The 26,606-nt window shown below is 40.5% G+C and overlaps 1 protein-coding gene across 1 annotated transcript in view; it reads right to left on the bottom strand.

The window, feature by feature from the left end:
* Nucleotides 1-1,213: 1,213 nt before the first annotated feature.
* The window catches only part of UNC45A (unc-45 myosin chaperone A), a 57,401-nt gene continuing 32,008 nt past the window's right edge, over nucleotides 1,214-26,606 (bottom strand). The window contains exons 13-20 of the mRNA XM_089664396.1: nucleotides 26,365-26,505; nucleotides 26,117-26,244; nucleotides 23,324-23,390; nucleotides 22,034-22,147; nucleotides 17,324-17,439; nucleotides 17,089-17,206; nucleotides 14,103-14,258; nucleotides 1,214-8,487 (exon numbers count right to left, since the gene is read on the bottom strand). Coding sequence (XP_089520522.1) covers nucleotides 8,221-8,487; nucleotides 14,103-14,258; nucleotides 17,089-17,206; nucleotides 17,324-17,439; nucleotides 22,034-22,147; nucleotides 23,324-23,390; nucleotides 26,117-26,244; nucleotides 26,365-26,505 — 1,107 coding nt within the window. The 3' untranslated portion in view covers nucleotides 1,214-8,220. The remainder of the gene's footprint in view (nucleotides 8,488-14,102; nucleotides 14,259-17,088; nucleotides 17,207-17,323; nucleotides 17,440-22,033; nucleotides 22,148-23,323; nucleotides 23,391-26,116; nucleotides 26,245-26,364; nucleotides 26,506-26,606) is intronic.

The following is a 26,606-nucleotide window of genomic DNA, read 5'->3' as shown; positions in this document are numbered from 1 at the left end:
AGATCTGAGTATCAGCTTGTACCATGTGACAAGCTGTGACCAATCACAGCTCACTCAGTACTTCTCAATGAGTGCAAGAATGCAGCCAGAGAGAAAGAGAAATGATTGCTTTTACATCTTATATGGGTGTAAAAGCAATCAGTGTAAAAAAAAAAAAAAAAAAAAAATCTTCATCGCCCCCCACTAGTACAGTGTCACCATGGTGACACTGTACTGCTAGGGTGACAGTATGTAAAAAAATAAAAAAATAAAAAATAATATAAAAAAATAAAATTGTAAAAAAAAAGTTTAAAAATTATAATTTTTGGTTATAAACCAATTTGGATTTTTTTTTTTTTTACTAAAAAGATAACGGAATAAATTGTGGCCAAGATTTATGATGAAATATAATTTATTTGCAAATTTTATAAAAAAACACTTATTTTCAAAATTTTTGGACTTTTTCATTTACATAGCAAAAAAAAATAAAAAATCCCAGCGGTGAATAAATACCACAAAAATAAAGCTTTATCTGTCTAAAAAAAAAGGGAAAAAATTCATTTGGGTACAGTGTTGCATGACCGCGCAATTGTCATTCAAAGTGTGATAGCACTGAAAGCTGAAAATTGGCCTGGACAGGAAGGGGGGGAAAGTGTCCGGACAGGAAGTGGTTAATGCTTTTTAACGTTATCCAAAACAAGTCATAGGTTATGCAGTGCTGCATTGAAAGCCAAAATGTATAGAACTGTTTTCAGGTGAATATAGCAGAGGCCCTTTTCTTTGTGTACTTCATGCTTTAATACCTTAAACGGATTTAAAATCTCATAGCCGATTATAGATGTATCTGTTTTTCCATAATTCTGTATCAGCATTCAGAAACCACATCTTTTTGTAGCTTTAAGGCCCCTTTATATGTTATGTGTTTACATACAGTTTAAGGCGTATTAATGTGTGTTGTGGTGCGTTCTCAATATGCCTTCAATGAGTTAAATAAAAAATAAATAAAAAAACTGGTTAATTTTTTTCCCAGCACACCACAAGGTAACGCGTGTTCTTTATTGCATGTGTTGCAGTGTGCGGAGAAGCAGGTGTGTGTCTTTGTTCAGTGTAACCTTGCTGAGATGCCATTGAAAATGAGAAGCAAGGCATTGTAATGTGCTTACAGAATACCGCATGAAAATATTAGCAATGGTGTCAACAGGAATGTAATCAAATCATTTTGTTCAACACAGCATTTGTATAAATGTTCTGTTCCTTTATTCTTTTATTTTTCAAAAGGCTGATAAATGATTTTCATTGAATAGTGCTAGTCTTGTCATAAAAAGAAAGATGTGAAAGCAATGGAATGACATTGAGCAGTATGTTGAAATGTGAATTGTGCTAAAAAAACAAAAACAAAGGAATGTACCATTTATAAAGAAACAATACAAAAGAAGAGTAAAAATACCCAAATACAGCACACCTTATAGGACACTAGTCATCTCAGCAGGTTCAGACATCTGGATGGTCAGTAGGAAATAAAAAGCTGCAGCTATAACTTTGGGCGACATATAGGATGATAACACATGAGCTACAAAATCACCAGTCCGGGGATCACTTAGAAGCTGCCCACGTGTCCTTATTGAATCGCTCTGAAGCAGCAGTTTGCAAACAGAGAGCCTTTGAGATCCTGACACTGGCCATTGGGACAATTAGCCAGAAGCAGGATCACTGGCAAAAAAGCCATGTGTCATCAGTCTAACACACAGGTGTCAAACTGGCAGCCCTTCAGCTGTTGCCAAACTACAAGTCCCATGAGGCATTGCAAGATTGGGTTACAAGCAGAGGCATGTTGGGTCTTGTAGTTTGGCACCAGCAATAGCTGGAGGGCCGCCAGCTTGACACCAGCAGCAGCTGGAGGGCCGCCAGCTTGACACCAGCAGCAGCTGGAGGGCCGCCAGCTTGACACCAGCAGCAGCTGGAGGGCCGCCAGCTTGACACCAGCAGCAGCTGGAGGGCCGCCAGCTTGACACCAGCAGCAGCTGGAGGGCCGCCAGCTTGACACCAGCAACAGCTGGAGGGCCGCCAGCTTGACACCAGCAACAGCTGGAGGGCCGCCAGCTTGACACCAGCAACAGCTGGAGGGCCGCCAGCTTGACACCAGCAACAGCTGGAGGGCCGCCGGTTTGACACCCCTGGTCTAACACCTGATAGCTTTATGTTTATACATAGTCTCTCCTCACCATAATGTGGTGGGTTGTCCCATTTTATTACACAAGGAAAAAACATGTATATCTGTATGACTGAAAACAATATATCTATGAGCTCCTTGATCATTACATAACAAGTGACCCATCATCCAGAATCTACGCACATCTTCCAAAAACATAAATGACAGATATGCTGGCATAGCAAAATGTCTTCACTGGCAGCAATGTCTTCATTCTCAGCTAAAGTTACTGCTCAGCAGATTGTCAGTACAGTTCCACTGCTTGACACCTACTTTAAGGCACATAAAATGTGGAAATTATATTGGACGTGTTAAGAAAAAGATTAAATAAATCATCAGCATTTTACTCTTTAGGAGTATATACAATTACCAGTACATAAAAGTGCATTATTATATTACATTGATGATCTCCTAATGCAATAATCATAATTTGATGTATACACTCTCAGACAATGTAATGCTTTGGATGAAAAGAATTGTGTATTGCAAATTTGAATATTTACATTACTACAGATATTAATAGCTTTTTATAACATTTTGTTGCATCATTTTAATTATCTACCCTTCAACAGGCACTATTATTATGTCCTCCTATTATGCTTTTGGAGGTCTGTTGGTGCACACAGCCATTTTCAGATGATATCAAGAACAGATCTTAGACTAAATTAAGATCCTGCAGTAAGGGTGGAGTGGTGAACCATGAATTCCGGTATATTTTGTGGTTTTTGTAGACTCACACCAAGTGAAGTATGCCTTCCAAGTTCAATAATAGGAGGTTGTGGGAAGAAGCCAAGATTGGACTGAATTATCCCACAATGAAAAAATTTTGCATTTTAGAGTTCTGGATTAAAACTGGGCAAAGGGGGCTGCCTGGAAGGAGGCTACCATCAGGTCCAAGATTCTCATGTAAAAAAGGAGAGCCGGATGAATTCTGGACAGGAGAGCTTGAGTCAGAGGCAAGATATCTGAAGTTTCCCATTAGACCCAGAAATTACAAACTGGGTTTCAGCACCGATTTCTGAAGGTTCAGGATCCATCTGAACCACTGTAATCTCTAGACAGTCTGAGCCACTTTGTTTGACAGATGTTCCCTCAACAGAAGGTTGTCCAAGTATCCCTCAATAGGGATGCTGTAAAAGCAGAGCAAGGCTACTACTGAGGCCACTATCTTGGTAAGCACCTGAGGTACAGATGTTAGGCCAAGGGGCAACTCACAAACTGGTAGTGTAAGGGCCCCCAGCAAAATGTAGGACGTGTCGACACACTAGGAAGATGGGGACATGCAGGTATGCATCCTTGATGTCCACAGAAGCCAGAAAACCTCCTTGATAAAGATAGGCCATGACAGATCTGGTGGATTCTATGCAGAATGTCAATATGTGTATGAAGACAGTCAGAGCCAGGTAAAAATATTGGAGTAGAATTCTTGAAACTGTTCTGCCCTAGGAACTGAGGCAATGAAACCTTGGTCAAGAATACCCTAGAGCAGGAGTCTCCAAACTATGGCCCTCCAGGTGTTGAGGAACTGCAAGCCCCATGAGGCCTTTCAAAACTCTGACAGCCACAGGCAAGACTCCCAGAGACAGAGGCATAATGGGACTTTGTAGTACTTCAAGAGCCGGAGAGCCATAGTTTGGAAACCCCTGCTCTAGAGGACTCAGTGGAGATCTGTTCATCTTTGGAGACACAAGTAGGTTAGAGGTGAGAAACCAAGAAGGGGGTAGGGAACAAAATGCCAATTCGTAGCCCTGGGATACCCCCTCCTGCAAACATCTGGGATGCAACCTGTCCAAGCAAACACAAAAATAAAAAAAAAACCTCTACTCTTGAAAGTGGGGGCAATACCGTCATACAAGTTTTGTCTGAGGATTTGGCGGACTTTGAGTCAAAGACCTTGTGGGTAGATTGGGACAAACCTTGCAGGTCTTGGTAAGGAGGGTGTAGGGGAGGAGAAACTAATTGATCTTTTCTTAGCAGAAAAGGGAGAAGACTTTGCAGCCTGTTTCTTAAGCTTCTTCCACTGGAGAAGATGGGTAAATATGGGTGGTCTCGTCACCAGTAGCGTACTCGATTATATCAAGAGTAGAACCAAAGAGATGTTGTTCCTTGAAAGCCATGCAGTCCAGATAGTCCAAATGTCCTATGCATGTGTACTGACAAGAGACCCACGCAGCAGGTAAGTCGGGTAAGCTGCCACAACTGAAGTTTAAAGCTACAGCCATTTGCTACATGCATTCTATAGGTGAGGATCAAATGCAGTAGTGGTAAGGTTCCTTTTAACCATTAGCCGCCCGGCCAATGGCCGTTTGGCGGCTGGCAATATCCTTCAGCGCTCCGGGTGGACGCCATAGGGCGTCCTCCTAGGCATGCGCAGTTTGCGCGCCTGCAGAGCTGCGCGATCTGTCACCGGCCGTGTACCTCGGACAGGGCCGATGACAGATCTGAGTACTGGCCCCGTTGCCGGTACCATGTCACTTGCTGTGACCAATCACAGCAGGTCACATGACAGTTGTATACAATGGATGGCTTCATTCATGCCATCCATTGTATACTAGTGTCTAGCTATGAATGGTCACAGCAATCACATGCACAAGCTGGGCCAATCACAGCCCAGCTGTGTCATGTGATTAGCCGTGGCCAAATCACAGCTAAGCACAAAAAAAAAAAAAACCCTGAATGAATCGATGTCATTCAGGTAAATGCTTGCTTATAGCAAAGTAATTCTTTGCTGTAAGCATGTTGTAAAAAAAAAAAAATAATACTGATCACTTCCCCAAAGTAGTACAATGTTACTATGGTAACCTTGTACTACTTTGGTCATAGTGAAATATGGAAAAAAAAATCTTAAAAAAAAGAAAACAAATTTAATAAAAAATTAAAAATAACAAAAAAAATTATATATATATATTTTTTTTCATACTGTCACCAGTCAGTGTCCCTGATCACCGCAATGCCAGTTATATGATGACGCTGTACTGCACTGGTGACAGTATGTAAAAAAAAAAATAAAATTGTGAAAATAATTTTTTTAATTTTTTCATTTTCGAAAAAAATACAACTTCAAAAAACTTGCCATGCCTCTTATGAAATACGTCGGACTGTCTACTTTGCAAAAAGGGGTCATTTGGGGGATATCTGTACTGTTCTGACATTCTTGGACCTCAAGAAATTAGATTGGCCGTCAGTACTTCAGGATTGATCAATATTCAGATCTATACCATAGTTTGTGAACTCTATAACTTTCCTACAAACTAAAAAATACATTCTAATTTGGGTTATTTTCACCAAATACATGTAGCAGAATACATCTTGGCCTATATTCATGAAGAACAATTATTTATTTGCAAACTTTTATAACAGAAACAAAGAAAAACGTGTTTTTTTTCAAACGTGGTCTTTTTTTGTTATCTTAGCATAAAATAAAAACCCCGGCGGTGATTAAATACCACCAAAAGAAAGCTCTAGTTGTGTGAAGAAAATGATAAAATTTTAGTTTGGGTACAATGTTGTATGACCGCGCAATTGTCATTCAAAGTGTGAGAGCGCTGAAAACTGAAAAATGGCCTGGGCTGGAAGGGGGTAAAAGTGCCCGGTATGGAAGTGGTTAAAGGATATTTATTAGTCAGCCATGGTCTGGCAAAATCATACCCAAGATGGGAGATGAGCTGGACCCACCAGTGAGAACAATGTCTTCCAACTACATAAGGGTTTGGTTCTTTACAGCAGAAGCATCCTCAACTGGCATAGGGATCCCCCTGTTAAGGTGCGACACTGGGGGAGAACAATGGGTACAAGGCTAATAAGCTTTTGAGGGAACAAACAGCTTGTCCCAGCATTTCCAATTTCCATAGAGAGTTGAACAGCAGATGCAATGAGAAGGCCTCTGCCTGGGTACTAGGGGCCATAAAATCTTGTATAAAGTCTTATAATGTAAACCTCAGCTGATAAAGGTAAAGAACAGAGGGAACAGAAAGCAAACTTTGAAGCTGCAGGCATCAGCACCCTCAGTAGGCACACTGCAAACAGACCCTACAACTGTTAGCGTGCGCTGGTGGCACCTGTTACAGAAGGACTGTCCCCTTGTGTCTAGAACATGTTGCAACTGCTTAGAAGTAAGGCAGCTTAGGATCAGGGTACAAGGCAAGGCCTCAAGTATTCATGAAACTCAAACAGCTGGTACCAGATGAGGGTCAAATGGCTGTAGGTGACTAAGGTCACTGTAGGCAGACAGCAGGTACAGGCAGAAGGTTGGAGTTCCATGTGGTTGTTTGCAAGCAGCAACAGGAGATGTTTCCTCAATGCTATATGGCACGTGACACGCCACCCCATGAATGACATCAGCACTCAGTCCCACACCATTAACCCCTTCTGTAGTGGTAACCCACAGAAAACTGAGAATTTAAAGGCCCTTAGCGACCTATGTAAATTAGGTCCCTCCCAGAGCTTGACCTGACGGGCCTACTCATGGAGTCGTCAATTCTTGTAGTACAGTAGCAGAAAAAAAAAAGCCAGGCAAGCTGCCAATCCTCCTGTAGTTGGCAGTATGACCTGGTGATGAAGGCTTCCTCCCCCTCAATGAACAAGAAAGAAAATCAATTATTCTTGAAGTTACCCCACTCTCCTCACCAATGTCTTATGCTCACGAGTCCACAGTCCTGGCAGGTCCACATAGTTGTCTGATGGATAATTGTAGAAAACAAATGTTCTCTAGATAGAACTTTTCCTGATGTGTGGTTAAACTGGATCTCCTCCCCTCCTATTCACTGTAAGGGCTTAATATCTGAAATGACATATTTGCACAGTCTGGGCCCTTTCCTGCAAACCAAAAAGCACAGTCATTTTTTTCTGAAGTACATACAAGTTATTTATATATTTGATTCATAACAAAGCCTGTTATTACAGACACTTTGATGAATCACTCTGTGCCTTCAGCAGCACAAGCATCCCTTATGAGCCAGAAATTGCTGCTTTTAAAATATATGGATGCACATCTCAGCATCAGTTCAAAAGAGGAATCTGGGGGAATATCAAATGGTACAAATATTGAAAAAAGACTTTAGAAGATCATGTTAAGGAATTTCAGCCATCCAAACATCCATTCACCTGTATATTGCTATGACGCAGTTAATGACTAATTAAATTGTGATAAAACTATCTTTTTACAACAAAACCTCAGCAGTTATTGCACACTCAACAACCTTACATAGAAACAATAAATATGACTTCGGAATGATTTACTGTTCTTACTGAAAAAAAAAAAAAAAAAATCACACTTCAAATTAGGAATGATTGGAATATACCCATGCACAAACAAAAGCTTTTTTACTTGCTGCTGTTAAAGCCGAACTGAACTCTCTCGATCAACATGAACTATTTTTAATCCTTTTACTGCTGGCATTAGTAAATAGGAAGGTATATTATATTTACTTGTTTTAAACTTTTTTTTCCATTTCATGTCATACATCCCAGGAGTCTTCATGGGCATTTTTCCCCCTCTTTCATCTGGAGGAGGGTAGAAGGGTCTTTCTCAGATAAACACACCCTCCTGTCTGCATGCCTGAGCTAAGGGTAGGAGGACTCCAGTAAGCATATGCTACATGAATCATCTGGCCTTACTCAAGATGGACGTGGCTATAAATGCTGGGGGGGGGGGGTTCAAAGTGATTTCTCACATGGAGACATGGATGGATATGTGAGTTTGCTATGAATATAAAAAAATAATTAAAATAGCATTTTCAGTTTTTGGTTCTCAGATACAGTTTAGTTAAGCTTTAAGTCTAGTGTGGAAAAGTACGAGCTAATGGGTTGGCTACCCCCAGGTGCTAGGTACTCAAGTGACACAGCTGGGGTTGCTATAGTGCAGACAATTAATAACTGGATATTCTGTCAGTCTTTATCATCTAACAGTATTTAATCTACATTCTGCTGGGACTGTTTTGGTCCAAAAGCTCTTTACAGGCAGTTTTTCTCCAGTCTTGTGAATCTGCCAATTTGAGTATCGTACATGGAATGTAGAAAACAGTCCCCAATCCTCATTCAGACATGTGGGGCTTAATTAATCCATACTCTACAGCTTTGGTCAGACTCTTTTGTGCGACTTCTGCTACTGCTCTTTTCTTTTCATCTTCTTCATTCTTTGCAAGGACAGTCAGGATCTCAAATGTCTCACTTTCCATCAGCTTTTGTGCCAGCTCCTTGTCTGCAGTCATCATGTTCAGGACAATGACAGCGCCTCGATGCTGCAGTTCTATGTTCTCACTGAGAAGCAGAGACTGCAAAATTTCCATCCAGTGAACAGTCTGCAGAGATATAGATTATGATATAATAAAATATTGTAAATATAGGTCATATATCATCATTTAAAGAGGACGGCAACAAACATTACAATAAAAAAAATGTAATAGCTGATGATATTCATTAATTTTTTTCTGAGCCTTTACATATATATGTTATGTTTTACAGTCTTACAGAGCAGATAAGGTGGTCCAAGCTAAATGTATTTTTCTCTGCTGTATTCCGTGTCTCACTGTTGATTTTTCATACCTTATAGCAGGGCATAAAAAAGCCACTCGCCAAATGCGAGGAGAAATTCCTCTGTGGCGAGCGGCGAGCAGCAAGCACAGATGAAGCATGGAGCGACTGCACCTGCGCTGCAAGCCTCATTGTGAAGCCGAGTTCCGGTTTACAACTTCCGGTTTTCAGCTTCTGCGGCACCGCCGCCGATGGGACTGTGCAGGAGAGGTCCGCTCTCCTCCGCTGAGAGGAGACACCCTCTCCACTGCCGCGGGGGACTTGGGGGGGACAGTAAGTACTGTATACAACATGTCCTATCACTATAATGGAGTACAGGGGAGGGGGATATACATTACTGTATACATGTCATATCACTATAATGGAGTACAGGGGAGCTGGGATATACATTACTGTGTACATATCCTATCACTATAATGGAGTACAGGGTAGTTGGGATATACATTACTGTGTACATATCCTATCACTATAATGGAGTACAGGGGAGGGGGGATATACATTACTGTATACATGTCATATCACTATAATGGAGTACAGGGGAGGGGGGATATACATTACTGCATACATGTCATATCACTATAATGGAGTACAGGGGAGGGGGATATACATTACTGTATACACGTCATATCACTATAATGGAGTACAGGGGAGGGGGATATACATTACTGTATACATGTCATCACTATAATGGAGTACAGGGGAGGGGGGATATACATTACTGTATTCATGTCATATCACTATAATGGAGTACAGGGGAGGGGGATATACATTACTGTATACACGTCATATCACTATAATGGAGTACAGGGGAGCTGGGATATACATTACTGTGTACACGTCATATCACTATAATGGAGTACAGGGGAGCTGGGATATACATTACTGTGTACACGTCATATCACTATAATGGAGTACAGGGGAGGGGGATATACATTACTGTATACACGTCATATCACTATAATGGAGTACAGGGGAGGGGGATATACATTACTGTATACATGTCATCACTATAATGGAGTACAGGGGAGGGGGGATATACATTACTGTATTCATGTCATATCACTATAATGGAGTACAGGGGAGGGGGATATACATTACTGTATACACGTCATATCACTATAATGGAGTACAGGGGAGCTGGGATATACATTACTGTGTACACGTCATATCACTATAATGGAGTACAGGGGAGCTGGGATATACATTACTGTATACATGTCATATCACTATAATGGAGTACAGGGGAGGGGGGATATACATTACTGTATACACGTCCTATCACTATAATGGAGTACAGGGGAGGGGGGATATACATTACTGTATACACGTCATATCACTATAATGGAGTACAGGGGAGGGGGATATACATTACTGTATACACGTCATATCACTATAATGGAGTACAGGGGAGGGGGATATACATTACTGTATACATGTCATATCATTATAATGGAGTACAGGGGAGGGGGGATATACATTACTGTATACACGTCCTATCACTATAATGGAGTACAGGGGAGGGGGGATATACATTACTGTATACACGTCATATCACTATAATGGAGTACAGGGGAGGGGGGATATACATTACTGTATACATGTCATATCACTATAATGGAGTACAGGGGAGGGGGATATACATTACTGTATACATGTCATATCATTATAATGGAGTACAGGGGAGCTGGGATATACATTACTGTGTACAGGTTTATATTTTGGACTCTTTATTCTAAAGAAAAATGTAATTTCATAAGCTTTAGGGGGCGGGGGTGGGGTTTGGGGAAGGGGTGGGGTTTGGGGCGGACTTGGGCAAGGTTGGGTGGGGCAACTGGTGGAGAGTAAGTTTTGTGACCGGCTAGTAGGTCTGGACTCGAAATTTTAACCCCTGCCTTATAGTAATAAACGATGCAAACTGCAATGCATGCACAATAGGCAACATTCAAAAGTAGAGGATCTCTCAATTATACATACACAGTGGGTATAGAAAATAATCACTCCCTTTAAAATAATCACTTTTTTTTTTTTTGCTTTGCAGCCTGAAATGAAGACAGACACAGTTTTTGTTTAATCCAGCTGTATTTACTTAGTGCAACTTATAACATCCAAGTGAAAGGTATAACACCAACATATATCTTTCATTTGAATGTTATAAGTTGCACTGAGTAAATACAGCTGGATAAAACAAAAAATGTGTGTCTTCATTTCAGGCTAACCCGAGTAAATACCAAATGCAGTTTAAATGATGATTTCTTTTATTAATGGAAAAAAAGCTGTCCAAACCTGTCTAGCCTGATGTGAAAAAATAATTGTACACCCCCCCCCTTGCTAAATTATGAATGAACGGTGATTAACTAAATTTTTTTTGAAAGCAGAGTTAATTTCACTTGTCAGACCCAGGCCTGATTACTATTTACTGATGAATCAAGAAATCACTTAAATAGAAGCTGTCTGACAAAGCGCAGCACACTAAAATAGCTTGAAAAGCAACACATCATGCCGCAATTTACAGAAATTCAAGAACAGATGAAAAACAAAGTAATTGACATGTATCAGTCTAGAAAGGGTTAAAAAACCATTTCTAAGGCATTGGGACTCCAGCGAGCCACGATGAGAGCAATTATCCACAAATGGAGAAAACTTGGAACAGTGGTGAACCTTCCCAGGAATGGCCGGCCTACCAAAATTACTCCAAGACTCATCTAGGAGGTCATAAAAGAACGCAGATCATCTAAAGAACTGCAGGCCTCACTTGCCTCAGTTAACCACTTGCCTACGGGGCACTTATACCCCCTTCCTGGCTTTCAGCACTGTCACACTTTGAATGACAATTGCGCGGTCATGCAATATTGTACCAATATAAAATGTTTATCATTTTTTTCACACAAATAGAGCCTTCTTTTGGTGGTATTTAATCACCACTGGGTGTTTTATTGTTTGCACTATAAAAAAAAACAAATAGCAAAAGATTTTGTTTCTATTATAAAATGTTGCAAAACAGGTCATTTTTCTCCTTCAGTGATGTGCGTTGATGAGGCTGCACTGATAGACAGCACAGATGGGCACTGGTGATGCTGCACTGATATGCAGCAATGATGGGCACTGATGGGTGGTACTGACTGGTGGCACTGCTGGGCGGCATTGGTGGGAACAGGTGGGTGGCACTGATGGTTGGCACTGGAAGGTGGCACTGGTGGGCATTGCCGATCTGTTCTCTGACAATTGCTGGATATTGGCAGTACTTTCCTCATGCTGTGACAGCGTGAGGAAAGTGCAGCTGATTTACCCGGTGATCTGCTGAGTCATTGGACACAGCTGATCACGTGGTAAAAGGTCGCTGTGATTGGCCTTTTACCACATCACGTGATCAGTTGTGCCCATAAGACACAGCGATCGCAGAGATCACTGGGTGTGCCACTGGGGGCACGCCGGAGGGTGCGTTCTGGGAGGATGTCATATGATCTCCTCCCAGAACTGGACAACCGCGCTGTAGCCGTCATTCAGCTATAGTGCGGCTGCCAAGTGGTTAAGGTCAGTGTTCATGATTCAACAATAAGAAATAGACAGAGCAAAAATGGCATCCATGGGAGAGTTTCAAGGGGAAACCCACTACTGACCAAAAAGAACACAAAGGCTTGTCTCACATTTGCCAAAACACATCTTGATTATCCCAAGACTTTTGGGAAAATATTCTGTGGACTGATAAGACAAAAATTGTACTTTTTGGAAGGTGTGCGTCCCGTTACATCTGGCATAAAACTAACACAGCATTCCATAAAAAGAACATCATACCAACAGTCAAACATGGTGGTAGTAGTGTGATGATCTGGGACTGCTTTGCAGCTTCAGGACCTGGATCCCATAATAAATGGAAACACGAATTCTGTGCTCTACCAGAAAACCCTAAAGGAGAATGTCCGGCCATCAACTCATGACCTCAAGCTCAAATACAATTGGGTTATGTAGCAGGACAATTATCTGAAACACACCAGCAAGTCAACCTCTGAAAGACAAAAAAAAATTAAGGTATTGGAATGGACTAGTCAAAGTCCGGACTTAAATCTGATTGAGATGCTTTGGCATGACCTTAAAACAAGCTGTTCATGCTCAAAAACCCTCCGATGTGGCTGAATTAAAACAATTCTGCAAAGAAGAGTGGGCCAAAATTCCTCCATAGCAATGTAAGAGACTCATTCCCAGTTATCACAGACACTTGCCACCACCAAAGATGGCACAACCAGTTATTAGGTTTAGGGTGCAATTACTTTTTCACATACAGCCAGGCAGGTTTGGGCAGCTTTTTACCCTTAACAAATGAAATTGTCATCTTAAAACTGCATTTTGTATTTACTTGGCTTATCTTTGTGTAATATTAAAATTTGTTGGTTGATGAACATTTAAAGTCAATTAAAGTGTTGCTAAACCCAGGACCATACATTCACGCTATCTTGTCTCCCACAGTACACACATGGAAATGCAATTATTTTAGTAAATATAAACTGCTAAATACCTTTTCTCATCAGCAGTTACAGTTGTGAATTCTATCAGTGTCCAGCCGAACACTAACTTGTAGGAGTTTTCTTTCTGCTCTAGGAGGATGCAAAACCCCTGACCTCTTTCTGAACACTGCTGATTGGCCCTGTACTGATCACATGCACTCTTCCAATAAATAAAAAAACAAAAAAAAAAAAAACCTCTCTAGCAATATACATCAAACTGAGCATGTGCAAAAGGTCTACTTTTCAGTCTGTCTTATCAGGAGATAAGAGGTGGTCACTTAAACCAGGGGAAGAACAGAGCAATCAGGAACAAACGGATTTTTTACACAATGCAAAGGATTAACCCCTTAGGTTTCACAGTGAGTACAACAAGCATGCTTTACTGCATATACAGACTGATTTTACAGTTTTGAGTTTAATTACAATAAGTGTGACAAATATGAAAGAAAATAAAAAATGGGGGGGGGGGCAAATACTTTTTCACAGCACTGTAACTACTTTGGTTCAAGCATATGAGAAAAGCACAATTGTACAACAAAATCTTATGGACCTGCAAAAGTAGTGACTAACCAAGATTAGCTCTTCCTATTAACTGCATCACAGCCATTCTATAAAAAAAATGCTCCTACAGTGACAATAGTATCCATTAATGTGGCTCCACAGAAGAGTGTTGCTGTTGATATCTGTGATACTGTCACTTTAAACAAGATTATTAACAAAACACCATTAGATTTAAATTGTAGATTTACTTTCTGCATGAAAATCATTTTGTTGTGATATCTCCGAACTCTGCACCGTGTTAGTATTAGAACCTGCAATAATTTGTTAAAATACAAACACAGCAGTTCGCTTTTCTAAAATAGAAATGCAATAGAATCTCTTACCACTTGTGGAATCTTTTGACAAATCTTGGGCTGTAAGGAGGTCAGCATGGCAACAGTCCCAGCAGCTCCGCGACGTAGACGTGGGTCATCCTCTCCACTGTATAAAACAATTAGTTTCAGGCGATCGGTTTCCTCTGCCATGAACAGGTCTTGCACCTACAGTAAGAAAAGCAACCTTACTCCAGGCCTGGTCGAATAACAATCTCATCAGTACATGGTATGTCTGTCTTCTCCAAACTCAAAAACTGACTGCTAACAGTCCCCCACAGCAAGCCCCATCAGCTGTGACTGAAAAATTAAAGCTGCTTTGGCCCTACTTCTCCTTTGAGTCACAGGAGTACACTTAGAACTGCACTTCTGTGACCCAGACTCAGTCAACAGCGGGCTAAAGCTCACTGTCAGCTGATGTCACAGAGCAAGTCCAGACTCTGCAGGGATCCCAACAATAATGTCAAGATCCACCCAAATGCCTGACTAGCAGCTTGCTCAGCCTTTCAGTGCGCAGCTTAAAGTCTAAGCCAGCTGCTCCTGCCCCTTCACAGTCCGGCTCTTCAGTAAGTGCTGGAGGGGAAGAGCACAGAGTGGAGACTGACAGTCACCGCTCTGTTCTCAGAGCAAACCTGAGAACTGAGCGTAAAGCAGTCTTTGATTGCTCAGTTCTCGGTGTACTAGGGAACAGCTGTAGCTCGAATCCATGCTGCAGCCATCTAGGCGATTATACAGTATGTGTTTGTTTTGTTTCATTCTCACACTTCTCTTTTAAAATTCACAAATAATCCTTAACAATAAGTAACCAGTACTAAAGGAAACATGGCATCCAGTTCATAGCCATATGCTATATGAGAACATGTTTTTCTCCTGGAAATGAACAGTATTCATTTTTTGTCTCTGTCAGCTGTAATTTGTCAACTGGATCATTATGGATCATTTTACAGCTATACTCTGTGCATTTAGTTGCTAGCCTAATATTTATTCAGTATGAACATTGAGGCTGGTTTATTTCAAAATGAGAAAAAAGCATGTTCTCAAATGTATCCAGTATGTATATCTCTATATCTCACATGAGATGCTACAAGGGTGTGTCCATATGTTAACATTGAATGCCTTCATTCTGTTTCACTACATCAATACACAAGTCACAAATTATGTATTTTACAAAGTGCTAAAATTGTGTATGGGGATAGAGAGGGCATAAAACAATTCCAGCTTAAACCTAACTAGCCTTGAATATGTCCCCTCACCCCTCCTAACACGCTCACTAACCTGTGTAAAAAGAAAAAGAAAAGAAAAAACAAAGATGTATATACTTACCTATTTACAGCCCACTCCGGTCTGGTCACATGATCCAGCTCCCCTGTGTCAGCCAGCGGTGGTTGCAGGGGAGAGGAGACAGCGCAGACAACAGATGGGCCATAGGAGCCTATGGGTGATGTCACTGCTCCAGGCTTTATGAGCCGTTGTCGAGTGTTCTCTCCTCTCCATGGCAGCCACTGCAGGCTGTAATTATATGCTTTTTTTTTTTTAAACAGGTTAGTCAGCATAGATGTTAGGATGGGGACTTTAAGGCTAGTTAAGTTTAAGCTGGAATTCTCATTTAAGGCTGCTAATATTCTCAGTTAAACTTCTACTATACCCCATACGCAATTTTAGCAGAATTTGTGACTTGTGTATTTTGAGGTAGTGAAACAGAATGAAGACATTAGGTGTGAACATGCTGTGTGAACACACCTCTGTAGTATCTCATATGAGATAGATGTAGATATATACATAATAAACCAGGGTGGATAAAAATCAATGATTTTTTTTTAAAAATTAAAAAAGAAAAAAATCAGATTTTTTTGATTTAAATCGGATTTTTTTTTAAATAAAATGCTTTTTGAGGAAAATATATTACCATCCAAAGGTTATTCCATCATGAAATAAAGATTAGTTTTTTAATTATGTAGAATAAGGCTGTATATGTTTATTTTATTGATAAATAAATTCCATGAATCCATTCACAATGTCATGCTCTTCCAGAGGTTTTTGTAAGATTATTGGGCAGTTTCTCTGCCTACAAGATATTATCACAGATGTTTGGTTTACTTTTGCAGTTCTCAAAACTGAATTTGACTCAGCGGAGATCACATGCCTCTTCTTCACAGCAAAAATGTTATAACATGAACAGAGTTAAGAAAAAGACCTTCATCCTAACTTCTACAAACCTATGAATACAGAATCAACCCCTTCAGTGCTAAGTTTCAAGAAGTTCAGTGAATAGAATAGAAACAATATTTTTCTGATTGTTTGGAGTGGAATAGATCTGCACAAGAAGAAAGTGAAACTAAGTGTGAGGAGGAAGGGGCTGACAGTGCGAGGAGGGAGGGGCTGACAGTGCGAGGAGGGAGGGGCTGACAGTCTAAGTTTCTTAAAATATATATATTTTGTTTAGCCGAATTAGTTAACAAACATGGATGTTTAAGCAAATCACATATGCTGGAATGTTATTGTTTCAGTTGAATAAATCTATTTAAATTGTTATTATTAAGGGAATGATTATTTTTCTCCTTCCTAAGTACAACAGAAAAGTTGTCCAAATATGAATGATTAACCTATTAAACTGGGGATAAAAAAACTAATATGAAAAGTTGTTATTCTAAAAATCTTCATCTACTTGTATATTAAAGTTATACCAGCAAGAATTAGTCTTTATGTAGAAAACTAGGATTTAAATCAAGCCTGACTAGTGATTTAAATCGTGATTTAAATCAGTTTGATTTAAATCAAATCCACCCTGTAATAAACCAAATACTGAATAAACATTAGGCTGCCAAATAAATGTGTATAGCTTTAAAAACAAGCCTTCCATAATGATTAGGTTGAAAATTTACAGTTGGCAGCGAGAAACAAAAAAACGAATACTAATCATTTGCAGGATAATTAGTAGAGATTACAATTGTGTTCTTTCTTTGTCTCATTGCTCAGCAGAAAGTGATTTCAGCCTCACCTCTTCGCTCATGGCCATGTTGCACATACATTCAGTTGCAGCTGCTCGTATCAGTTCATGCTCTTCAAACATATAACCTTCAATCATGGGCACTGCCTTCTCCTTTATGATTTTACCTCTGCAGAGCACAATATAGGGTGTTTAGGAAATGTGCCGTATCTATAAATGTATTGCTTCATCTGCCATTTGACAATCTAATATTAGAACCAAACTGAGGTTTGATAAATTGACTCACCTCAACCTTTCACTGATTCCTGCTAGGTTTGTTAATGCCATTAGGGCCTCAAAGTTCTGCAGGCCAGTTCTGTTCAGGTGAAGAAGGCTGACCAATGGCCGGACAACCTCATATATCTGTGAGGGCAGAGAAATAGAACATTGCAAATTACAGGTGGTTCAATGCTTGGTTGGTCACTGGAGAACCTGTTCCATTCTATACAAACAAAAAAAACTTTCAGTTTAATAATATGCAACCTTTTAGGCATCATGCCTTCACTCCTTTTAGATTCAGTTTGTTTCTTTTTAAAACAGTATTAAACCCAAATCAAACATTTATTATAGTGAGAAAAGCCCCTGCGCTTAGATGGTCCTAACAAAGCTGCTAGCACCTACTAAGTACCAATAAATACCTTAATCCAAAATAAAATATAAATGGTGCAGCGCTACTAATATACAGCCAGCACTAAAAATACATGCAAATAAATAAGTCCAAACTGCATGGGTGAATGACCCCCTAAGTAGATATATAACATAAAATGACAAATATCAATCACTGATGTCAAGGTGCCAAAGTGCCACGCACTTAATAGGTGACTAAAGGGTGATGAATCAGTCCACTTTAAGCACACAGGTGAGAAAACTCTTCTTACACGTGGATGTGTCATGCGTGCCAAACAAATCCCAAAATGGTCTGAGTGCCCCCTCACTTCCTTGCAATGACCTCAAGGGCCAACCAGCGTTTTCTACTAGTATTCAGACAATCTCCTGCAGATCCCCTCAATATAACCGGAATGACAGTAGCTTTATCCAGACCTCTTCCTGCACTCCACCGCTCCGGCAACACCTCTAGGGTCCACTCAGAGACACAAGGGAAACAAGCTCCATAGTGCAATATTGTCAATTTTATTTAAATGAAAATTAAAATACCCACTCACATGTTAGCAGGTAACAGCAAACATCCTCAGTTGTCCTCATAACATGTGGCTTCATGGAGTCCCAATATGGCGCGGGCGCCGGAAATGACATCACCGCGTCCCGGAAATGACGATGGACGTACCAACGCGTTACGTCACGAATATCACGTGACTTCATCAGGGACCCTGGGACCCTGATCAGGGTCCCTGATGAAGTCACGTGATATTCGTGACGTAACGCGTTGGTACGTCCATCGTCATTTCCGGGACGCGGTGACGTCATTTCCGGCGCCCGCGCCATATTGGGACTCCATGAAGCCACGTTATGAGGACAACTGAAGATGTTTGCTGTTACCTGCTAACATGTGAGTGGGTATTTTAATTTTCATTTAAATAAAATTGACAATATTGCACTATGGAGCTTGTTTCCCTTGTGTCTCTGAGTGGACCCTAGAGGTGTTGCCGGAGCGGTGGAGTGCAGGAAGAGGTCTGGATAAAGCTACTGTCATTCCGGTTATATTGAGGGGATCTGCAGGAGATTGTCTGAATACTAGTAGAAAACGCTGGTTGGCCCTTGAGGTCATTGCAAGGAGGTGAGGGGGCACTCAGACCATTTTGGGATTTGTTTGGCACGCATGACACATCCACGTGTAAGAAGAGTTTTCTCACCTGTGTGCTTAAAGTCGACTGATTCATCACCCTTTAGTCACCTATTAAGTGCGTGGCACTTTGGCACCTTGACATCAGTGATTGATATTTGTCATTTTATGTTATATATCTACTTAGGGGGTCATTCACCCATGCAGTTTGGACTTATTTATTTGCATGTATTTTTAGTGCTGGCTGTATATTAGTAGCGCTGCACCATTTATATTTTATTTCAAACATTTATTATATTGCAGCTTACCAATTTTTAGATGTGGTGGCTGTATAAGTTTTTGTTTTTTTTAGACAAGCTGTCCTGCAGATGCAGCAGTTAGAAGATTGAGACAAACCATTTACCACTGACATGAGTGCTTACAATAGTCCGCTTTTATTTATTTAAAACCTCTATAACAAAGGAAAAACTGTTTGCTGTAACTATTTAAAAAGGATTAGCTGGAGTATGGCTTCAATTTGTTAGTGTGTGTATGGCTTGATTCTCACTCCTTAGAATGCGACTTGTGAGACCCAAAGTCACAGGACATGTGCAACGCCAGGTATCTATGACAGACATTCTAATTGACCCTACTGAAGTTGCTGTGACTTCAGAGAAGGTTCTTGCACTACTTTGATCCGACTTTGATATGGCTTCAGTGTCAGGGAGTATAAAAGTTGTGTCAAAGTCACTTCAAAGTCGTAACAAAGTTGGACTCCAAAGCTGAACTGAAAATTGTTCTACTTTGGAGTCGGCTAGTCTGAGCCGAGCCTAAATCTTCTAGTACATCTACCCTTCCCCCAGACTGACAATTCTGCGGTCCAAAGGTGTCTGTTGCTTATCCAGAGTGGAAGCAATATAATACAGGTGTGTTACTGGCCAGTTCATCAGGTCAAAACAGAGGGGAAAAAAGCCTAAAAAATAAAACTAATGCAGCCGCCACATGTTATTGGTAAACTGCAACATATTACATTTTTGGTTTTGAGTGTAATACCAACTTAATTTGGCTGATGTAATTGTAACTAAGCTTCTATAAAGTGGAGACATTGTATTGAATGAACACAACTCCCTCATGAAGTGCTCATTCACACAGGTGCTTAGCCTCATGCATCGAAAGAGCTGTTTGTTTACTTTTTTACTACCTTTGCATGCAGGCTGCCCATAGACAGTGAATGGGTGCACACTGGCTGTACATTCTCACCCGAACAGAAGAGTTTGACAATCCAGGTCCATGCACCTGTCTCTGCATAATGTATACTCAGCTGAGTAGGTGAGTCCGTACAGCCCATCCAGTAGCCATGATAGATGCACATGCCTGGGGCTGTAAAGACAATCTGTACTGGGGAAGTGTTAGGTCGAGATTGCTGAATGATTGCTTGCAAATTAAAGAGATAGCAAACAAACAAAAAAAAACAAAAACCTTGGGCCCCTGCAGGATAATGTCATAATGTGCTGGTATACATCACATACTAGCACATTATTACAGACTTACCCTAAAATGAAGCCCTCCAGTGACAGGGTTTCTATCTTCAATCAGCCTTCCTTCCAGGTTTGCGGACTCTAGCCATTTGAATGGCTGAGCTGCGATAATGTCACTATAAAGGGTACTGCTTTCTCAATGGATGGCACACCGTCCACAGCCATGCATGCAGCCGTACAGCATTTACAGAAGGAAGCCAGCAATGGTAACCTCCAGATTTCCCAGTACAGTTTTGAAATACCATTTTTCAGTGGACTGACTTTTAAAAGAGGCGCTTCCTTCAAATTATTTTTATATTCATACTGTTATGAGGGAAGGGAAAGCTCTGCAAAAATTGTGTGTGAGTGTTATGTCACCAACCCCAACACTGGAGGGTAGTTGTGACTTGACCATGGAGAAGAATGGATCATATGAAATTAGACCATCTATCAAGAACACAGCAGAGTTCTGTAGTCAAAAAGGGCTTAGAGCACTTTTCAAGATTTCCATACAGCAAACAAAGTATTCCAATCACTAGATTTCTGTTGGGATCAAACAGGTATTTTTCTTCACTTACAGCAATTTTTTTTAAAGGAATAACATATGTGGGAATGTGCATATACTGCAGACATGAGCTGCATGTTTGTTTTTAATTTCTCCAGAGATACACTTTAAATTAACGTCCAAAAGAACTTTTCATTTAAAGCAGCCAAATACATTCCAAGTGCATCTAAACAAAAAGACATGCAAAGTCTTTTGTTGAAGTTCATTTAAGTTCGTTTACTGTAGAAAAGACTGCAGAGAAGGATCCTTGCACTGTGTGTAGAAGCAGTGGTTTCTCTACAGAGATCCGACATGCCTTCCCTGTCAGAGCTAGAGCTCTCCAATCAGCAAAGCGCATGCTCCCAGATGACTGGACAGCTCTAGCTTTGACTTCTGTCTAAAAAGACCATTGCTTCCACATAGAAACTGTCTGCTCAGGCTGTGGCTGCTTTCTAAAGAAAACTAATATTTGGAAATCCTTTTGTGTTGTTACAATTACATAGACAGCAATTATATTTATCAGTGATTAATACCAGACAAAGCAACAATACCATCATACACAAAAAATGTAATGTTCAAAAATCTGTTAAAGGATACGTTCATCTCTCGTAACCTTACATATTCAGGGTGTAACATATAACATATTACTGTGGGACCGGCCCCCCGCACCCCCCAATCCTCCGTTGTGACATCTAGCAGGGGATCTTCTCCCATGGCTAGCTGTAATAATTTTAAACAGAGTTCTGTAGATGGGAAACTACAAGTCCAGACAGCTTGTAGTTCTGAACGAACTACCACAGTGCTGTTGAGCGTACATGGATTCTTCCTGTTATTGTAAAACTGCCTGCCCGCACAAGATACGAGCAGACAGATTACACTGAAAGTCTGCAGGAGACCTGCATGGCACCTGCAAAGTTGCTGATCATTGGTGCAATGCTTTCCAGGCTCCTAAAACAAAAAATAGTGAATGCATATTTTTTTTACCTGCAAAAAAAATGTGCATTTATTATTTTTTTTAAAAAGGTGAACTTTTAAATCTAAAATTCTGGGCAAATGTTATTCCTTGTAAACAGAAAACCAAATACATTGTGCACAAAAAGCTGTGTAAAAATGTCTATACTCATTTGTGTTAATGAATCCATACAGTAATTAGTCTTCCAGATTCTAGGATCTTACCCTTTCACCCGGAAAGGCAATTTCAGGGTTTGATGTAATCGTTATCTTCGCTAGTGCTTGTGCTGCTTTGGTTTTCCCCCCCTCAGTTCCTTCTAATGCCAATGGTATTAAAGCCTATAGCAAAAGAGACATGTACATGAATGCGCTCATTATGTAGTTATTAAAGCGTTAAAAAGAAAAACATTTTACGAACAGGCAGGCATGCACAACTCAGTTTACATTTGCAGCCTGAAACCAGTACACCAGAATGAATGACTCCCATGTATGTGCAGAAGTGACGTCATCGCGTGCCTGCCAATTAAGACGGCTGAAGACCAGCAACCGGAGAAAAACAAGAGGATGCCAGATATACCATATACAATGCATTCTGCTGAAACAATTAAAAGACATTTTACCATGCTGTGTCTGGTGCAGTACAACCTATAAAACCCTTGTGCCAAATACATTGCATTATACACAGGTGATGTCCTCCAAGGGACACAGAGCCATTTATCAGTAAATGCATGACAGTTATCTGCACCTTTCACAAGTGTATTGAGCCCGATCATCCCTCTACTATCATCTTACATCCTGGCAGTACCAGTCTATGCCGCCATCTGCAGCCTACAGTTTAATACTCAATTGCATCAAGGTCCTTAAAGTGGTTCCAAAGCCTAAACAATTATTACCTTAACACTTTCTCTGCATTAAAAGTAAAAAATGTTTAGGTAGTAATATTGCACCCTTACCCCCCCCCCCCCCCTTATAGTTACCGGAGTTCCCATTTGATTCAGCACTGAATCTGTCTGTAGCGACTCTCCCCACTCTCACTGGCTTTGCTGAAGCAGCGGAAGCTGGCAGCTCCTGCTGCTGCCAGTCAAATCTTGTAAGGAGAGAGCAGGGGGCTGGGCCAAGCCGCACTGACTGTGTCTATGGATGCAGACAGCACGACTTTGTTATGGGGCATATCTGTGGGCTCAAACCTATCAGCTTCCTATGGTGGCACACTGATCAGAGAAATAGCCAGGAGAGGGACACAAGAAGATGAGGATTGGGGCCGATTTGTGCAGTTCCACTGCACAGACCAGATAAGTATAACATGTTTGTTATTTATATATTTATTTTTACTTCTCACATGCCAAGCATGTTTGTTATTTAAAAAAAAAAATATTCAACTTTTCAATCACTTTATGCCTCAGACTGATGCAGAAGATGTAAGCATTCATAGCTCTACTTCAGTTTGAATGAGAAAAGTTACCAAACATAATTAACCAAAGCTTTATTGCAATCTAAAAACAGAAAACTCATTACCTTTCCTCCTCCTTGAGCTACAACGTTTCCCCGTTCTTCGGGTTTTTCAACCAAAGCCAAAAAGACTCTAGAGAAAAGAACAAAATTGGAAACTTTTGGAAATGTCAATATATAGATGAAAAAAAGGTGATAAACACGGTATGTATATAAACGTCCTGGCATTCAGTTGATTAAAACAAGGCCTAATAGACTCCTGATGTCTCTAGAAAATGGACTGGTCACCTGCCACGGCAATCACATGGGGGGGAGGCTTGTTAGCCCCCTTGTGATAACAAAGTTATACGAAGAAAAAAAAGTAAACCCAAACACACACACACTGATGAAAAAATTAAAAGCATCATAGGATGCACACAAGTATGAAAACTAAAAGTGGTATGAACCCTTACATATACCCAGTGAAATGACTGGACTCAAGTGATACACAGAGATTAAATAAAATCTGCCTACATGAGTTATACCTGCTTATCTGCCACCATCTTTCCTGTGCATCCATTCAAAGCCCAGAATTTACACAGGATCTCTCAATTCTGAAATGTAGGGGGTGGAAAGCTGAAGTTGCACTCTGCAGAGCTCAGGGAGAGACACACCCTTCACACAGTACACAAGAGCAGAGCTGAGGCTGTCAATCAAAGGCTGTGTATTGGAGGTCCCTCCCCTGTCACCTTTTATTCCGTCCCGTTTCTCTATCATTTCACTCTTTTTAATTCTGTAGTCTCACCAGCTCTTTACTTAAGTAACTTAGAGGAGCTTATGTGTATTTGTATTTGCCCTCGAACCCCTCGTGTATCACATTGTATTGTTATTGTTCTGTCACATGTTCTGTCCCCCTTTGTAATGTACAGCGCTGAGCGAACTGTTGGCGCTTCATAAATACTGTATAATAATAATAATTTGTTCACTTATAGGAGTCACTCAAGCCTGTGCCCCAGTTCCAGCCTTCTTAGTTCCATATTTGCTTCTCTAGGTTTGTGGACAGGCCAGCTCCCCTGCTTCCACAGCCCCTAGGATAGACACGGCAGTTGTGGGTCTTTTTGATAGTTATGGGTCTTTTTGATGTTGGGATTTATAGAGTTTTCTTTATGAATCATTATTTTGGTTACTTATCAACCTCCCCCCCACCCCATTACCTTCTAATTTCAAGCTTCTGATTAAGTGAGCCAAGTTTCACGGGACATGTTAAGATTATGATATTTTCTATTCTTCGGTGTTGAGTTACAATTGTTTATACATTAGCATAAAGAAATATGTGATTACATACACTCAAAATGTGCCAGAACAAGATATAGATATTACAAATATTATTTCTGTTTTAACTGTTTGTTTGTAATAAAGGAACTGATTTTTATATTTTATACATATAGTTTGCGTCTTGATCTCCATAAAATCCCAGCAGCAAATGTTTTTTGTACTTGTGTGTGTTTTTGGGATGCAGAAATTTGGAGCCTCTAAGGTAGGTGCAATGCAGGGGCGGACTGACCATTTGGAAACTCGGGCACTGCCCGAGGGTCCGGGGTCAGTAGGGGGCCCCATGAGATGCCCCTGGTACCTTTTTCATAGGCTTTTTTGAGTTTGGGCAAGGACACAGAGGCCCCATGATCCCCTATTGCCCTGGGGCCCCATGAGTTGTCAGTCCGCCCCTGGTGCAATGTTATATATTTGTCACCTTTTTAATCCTTAGTGTCAGAAAAAACTTGTCTGAAGTGACTCCTGCAGATAACAGAGGAAAGAGGCAGCAGACACAAATGACACCTAGTGCTCTTAACTGTGACAAGTACACACTATAAAGGGATATGCTTTGTTCATTATCCACATCAGAGGTTTACAACCACTTTAAAATGATCCGTACTGAGGACGTACATGCACACTAAATGTGTTGGGTGTAGCCCATGTGCTGACATCACGCTGCCATGTGTCTGTTCATCTTTCCACGTGGAATATTTCTAAATTTCTGCCCTCTTGCAAGCATAGGTGTTAGGAAGATCTGGATGGTCTCTCGGATGATCTCTGGGAAGAAGTTCTGTAAAATGGTCAACTGGTCTCGCTCTCTCTGGGACACAGAGTGACCCAGCTCTTTATCTGTCACCTGGTCTACTGCACATCAGAGTTCCTATACAACATTGGCCGTATGGAAAAACCCTGTGCCAGACATGCACATCCACACAGTTCTTTACTACATCTACTCTGGAAGTGCCCAAGCTTACGCGATACTGGCAGGGAGTAATCTCCACACTGAATGATCTGTATGGTATCACCCTGACACCTGAACTTTGTATTCTGGGGTATGTTGAGCCTAATGTGCATGATCCCAACTTGTCTATAGCGATTATAAGGTCTCTCTTCATTGCACGGAAGTAAATAGCCTCTGAATGGCTATCTGCCACCCCACCCACTAAACTGCATATCTGACATGAATAAAATTATAATGTTTGAAAAACACATACACATCTCCTTTGTAATGCTAGGTGTACGTTTTATGCCATCAGGTCTAGCTGAGTAACTTGGTAGATGTGCCCTACTTGCAATTTTATATAGTAATCATCCTGGTGCTATTTGCTAGACATTTACAATTCCCACCCCTGCTGATGAGCTATGTATCTGATACCCTTAATCACTCCTGATATTTCCTATGTCTTGCTGCAAAATTTTTTTTCCTTTTTTTTTTTTTTTGTACCTGCCTACCTGCGTGTTCCATTGTTTCTGTGTTATAAAGTGACAAAAAAACTTTGAAAATAAAATCGGATTTAAAAAAGAAATTTTTACTAAAAACCTTGTAAAAGAAAGGGGTAGAATTACCTTGATATCAGTTCTCTTGAGGAATCGGTTAGTGCTGGACTCTCATTTTTCACCATGCATCCCAAAGCAGATACCACTCCTGCCGTCAGTAGCTTCTGCACACGTGACTCAACAAATTCTTTCTTATCCTACAGGCAATGACACCATAGAACCATAAATATGACTGAATGCACAGAAAAAAAAAATGCAAAGTCACTGTCACAATATGCAATTGCAGTATCTTCAATAACGACCAGATGACCTCTCACCTTTGGGTGCTCTTCAGGAACATGCTGCTTGGCATACTTTGCCAGTTCTAACATCTGTGGGTCGATTTCTTCACGATCATAGCTGTTTGTACAGTTTACTAGGGTGGATGCAACTGCAAAGAGGACAGTCTTGTCTTGTGACTAGAAAGAATAAAAGTAGCAACTTGTTTATAAACAAAGTCACTATTATTACTATTCAAACAGCAACTAGCATTCTTAAACATTGCGGGACATATCAAACA

Source organism: Staurois parvus, unplaced genomic scaffold, assembly GCF_062004578.1.
Source record: "Staurois parvus isolate SC_StPar_1 unplaced genomic scaffold, SC_StPar_1.0 ptg001912l, whole genome shotgun sequence".
NCBI classification, from domain to species: domain Eukaryota; kingdom Metazoa; phylum Chordata; class Amphibia; order Anura; family Ranidae; genus Staurois; species Staurois parvus.
Note: the sequence above shows the minus strand (reverse complement) of the source record. Positions and strands in the feature narration are given on the sequence as shown.